Source organism: Triticum dicoccoides, chromosome 3A (genome assembly GCF_002162155.2).
Source record: "Triticum dicoccoides isolate Atlit2015 ecotype Zavitan chromosome 3A, WEW_v2.0, whole genome shotgun sequence".
Taxonomy (NCBI): Eukaryota; Viridiplantae; Streptophyta; class Magnoliopsida; order Poales; family Poaceae; genus Triticum; species Triticum dicoccoides.
Window position 1 is genome coordinate 198,664,809 of NC_041384.1, and position 3,619 is coordinate 198,668,427.

At 46.2% G+C, this 3,619-nt stretch overlaps 1 protein-coding gene across 1 annotated transcript; it reads right to left on the reverse strand.

The window, feature by feature from the left end:
• Positions 1-510: 510 nt before the first annotated feature.
• Positions 511-2,194, reverse strand: LOC119272147 (the record flags this gene model as incomplete). The annotated part of the gene is made up of 1 exon (XM_037553710.1): positions 511-2,194. A coding segment is annotated over one exon (708 nt), but the record flags the coding sequence as incomplete, so codon positions are not given.
• Positions 2,195-3,619: the final 1,425 nt, after the last annotated feature.

The window sequence follows — 3,619 nt, forward strand, 5'->3', positions numbered from 1 at the left end:
ACCACTGTGTATTTGCTGGACATGTATACAGAAAAAGGAAATCAGATTGACCAATCGAGCAATTGAGCATATCTCTTCATGAATTTATCTAGTGAATATTAAGTAAGAGAAAATAATGATATATGAGCCCTGTGTTATACTCCATCCAAAATTATAAGTACATGTCATTTATCCCTGAACTTTGCTATAACATGGCCAATATGCATGCCTTAACATTGACAACCTTGTTTGCCTGTTTCAGCTTTTGACACAAATTCCTGAAGAGATGTGTAAATTTACAAAGAGAACAAGATAACTAGCCAACCTATCAATACAGTGCAAGAAACACTGCAAATATATAAGAAATAACTTGCTTAAGTAAAGCATTCCAAAAGAAAAATCACTCATGCAAACAAATTATATAGAACACACCATCATTCTGTGAACAACATATCATAGAGATAGCAGGGACTTCTACAGATGTGCCAAAAATAGCACAGATGATTTTTTTCATAATTGGTAAACAGGCTACAACTTGTTGAGAATACTGATCTTGCAGACAGAACAAAAAGAGGCTCCAATGTCCTGATGCCTTGCCCCAACACCGAGAAGAGACAGTAGCGAACCCAAGTAACAGATAAGTAATTCACCCACAATGTAAATGGTAAGTTTGGTACCAGAAGACAACACAATTACCATAAACCATCAAAATACTGGATGGACTTGTCACAGAATCCTAAATGTAAAGGAACAGATGAAGTAATTCACCACGAATATAAATGGTAAGTTTGGTAACAGAAGACAACAAGAATTACCATAAAAGATCAAAATACAGGATTGACTTGTCATTGAATCCTGAATATCAAGGAACTTCGTCAGGACCTTCGGCATAATGCAGGTCCAAAGAAGAGATCAGTTCTGGATGGTAGCTGGATGTTTTGATTCAGTAGGAGAACAAAGCAATGCTTTTCACAGAATATCCTTCTCTGGTTGTCATCATTCCTCATATGAAGGGATAAAATCTTTCATTCTCTCGTAACAGAAAAATACTCCATGATGAATGGTGGTATGGTTGGAAGAGACCATAATACGTCCACAGAAACAACCACTCCAGGCTGCGACTCTCCAAGCACAGACAAGCGAACCAACAAGTGTACTCGAGCGGATGGAACATCTGTGATGTTGTGAAGTACACTATGCTACCCTGCATTGCCACAATTTCCAGCCCATTGGTTAAGTACCCAAGCTTCCGTCGAACTTCATCAGTCAGGTTGAATACCCTGATGGTAACCCATGCCCCAGCATCAAGGCCATCTTCTTGACGCAGCATGAAACCGATGTTGAATCCTTTTGAATAAGCAATGCACATGTTAACGCCGTTAATTTGGCCAAGGATCGAGCTGGGAAAACCATCCAGATTCAGGAGAGGTGGGATCATCTCAACAAACAATCGTGGGTTGTTTGGGTCGGGGTCCAAGACAACCACATACGCACGATTCCGATATGGCTAGTAGATGAAATTACCCACTCGCATGCCGCTCTCAGGCAAAAGATCACCTTGGCCGCCTTCCGGGTCGGCGTGCGGGACATCCAACCATGGGGAGAGGAACCAATCGCCGCCTATTCCCAAGAATGAGGAGAAGACCGCAGCCCGCAACCTGAACTTTCCATGGGCAACAAGACAGAAGATGCGAAAGCTCTCGGGGTTTTCGTCATCGCAAATCAGGCCGGCGTGAAGGAATTGACCATTGCCTTCGCGGTCGTCGTCGTCGTCGAAGATGTGGGCGTCACTCAGATCAAAGAACCGTTCGCACCACCGTGCCAAGGGGTTTAGCAGCGCGAGCAATAGCTCGCCCAGTTTCTTGAGGAGAAGGTAACCGCCATGGGCATCGTAGACGATCCAGTAAGCTTCCGGGCCATCGCGCGCCTGGAGGGTGGTGAGGAAAAAGTCACCGCTCAAGATGGCGGCCACGAGCTCCGGATCATTCCGGCGGGCGGGGGCGAAGGCCGGGATACACTGGAAGTCATTGTGAGGGACATTTGGAAATGGTGTGCCGAAGAAGAGGCCGAGGAGGGGCGCCGGGTGGAGGTCGATGAATTGACGACGGAAGGGGGGAAATTGGTCACCAGGTTGCGCCAGGGCAGGCAGGTGCAGGCGGCGCGGACGAGGTCCGAGAGGGAGGGAAGGCGGAGGAAGATATCGAGCAGCAGGTTTTCAGGGAGGTCGTCGATGGTGGCGGCCGCCGCCGCCGGCTGGCCGTTGGCGGCCATAGATACGGTGGTTGGACGGGGGTTACCTCACGTCCGCTGCCGAACCAACCAACTCCGTCTGATCTAGAAGACTAGCCACAGTGGGAGTAACTTCAACAGTAACATCGAGTCCAACTCAGCAAATTTGCTTATGTGGCAATGAGTTAATGAGGAGAGAGGTAGTAGTAGTAACTTAGCTAGTTACTGTAACATCACATGTCCCAATGCAATGTGAGTCTATAACCTAATAAATAAAGCTATGCATGTTACCACACTTATGTTACTACCCATTATGAAGGTAGTAACATAGTCTAGGAATACGTGTATGTTACTAATGTATGTTACTCTCCATCGTGGCTAGTCGAAGGAAATGAGCCGCTCCGTAAACAGGAGAAGTGGGTTATTAACACCAGCAAGAGAGGATGTCACTGGGCATTGTCCACCTGTCCTTATACGGTTTTGAAGTTTTAGGAGAATATCATGGTTTTCTTAAAAAACCATTGTTTAAAAGACTTTGATTTGTTTGGCTTTAACAAATACTTTAGTTTAGTTTACAAGACCGTAGTATCTTCAAAACTGAGGGTTTTTTTAGTATCTAAAAGGAGGTCCGGATCTCTTTTCTAAACCGAGAAACACTCATGCCTAGCTGGTCTTAGAAAGACTGTGCTAGCCAAACACTCTGTAGTTTTGCTAAAGCAGAGGAAAACCGCAGCTTTAGAAACCGAGGTATACATTGCCTAGGCATTACAATACCATACTTTTGGATTACTTTGGTTTTAGAAATATTGTGCTCCCAAACTAGGCCTACGTTTTCTCCCACGACACGCACCCCCCTCCTCTCTTTGTTTGTAGGGTTGTCACGACAAGTGGTCTCATGGATGGCGTCACGGCTTGGCATGGTGACGGCGGCGCCGTTTGGTTTGGTGGTTGGGCGAGGGCGTTGGGAAAGGAGGAGGACACCGGGAAAGCGGCGCGCACTGCGCAGCTTGACCACGTCATCCCCGCCTATGCCAATGATCTCGACCAGTGGCAATGTTGCCGCTGCCGCTGACGTTGGGAGGCGTCTGGCGGATCGGCTACAAAGGCACCAACCATCTAGCACAGCTGACTTGGAATGAAGATCTGCACAAGGGCGCCACCAAGTCTGCATGGACGTCCTTGAAACCGTCAGGTGATATGGATTCTTTTGCTCTTTTATTCTCCACTCATCCTGTTGTAGACCAAATTGATAATATTTATTGAAAGATTTTTTGTGATTTTGATGATTGACTTAGTAATCCAAGTCCCACGCTCTGCTGCTCCTGCAACGGCGACATTTTCTACTCCCACTAGCAGACCTGGTTCAAGATCAGAGGCAACAAGTAAGGTCCTACTTTATGTCTATGTTAGT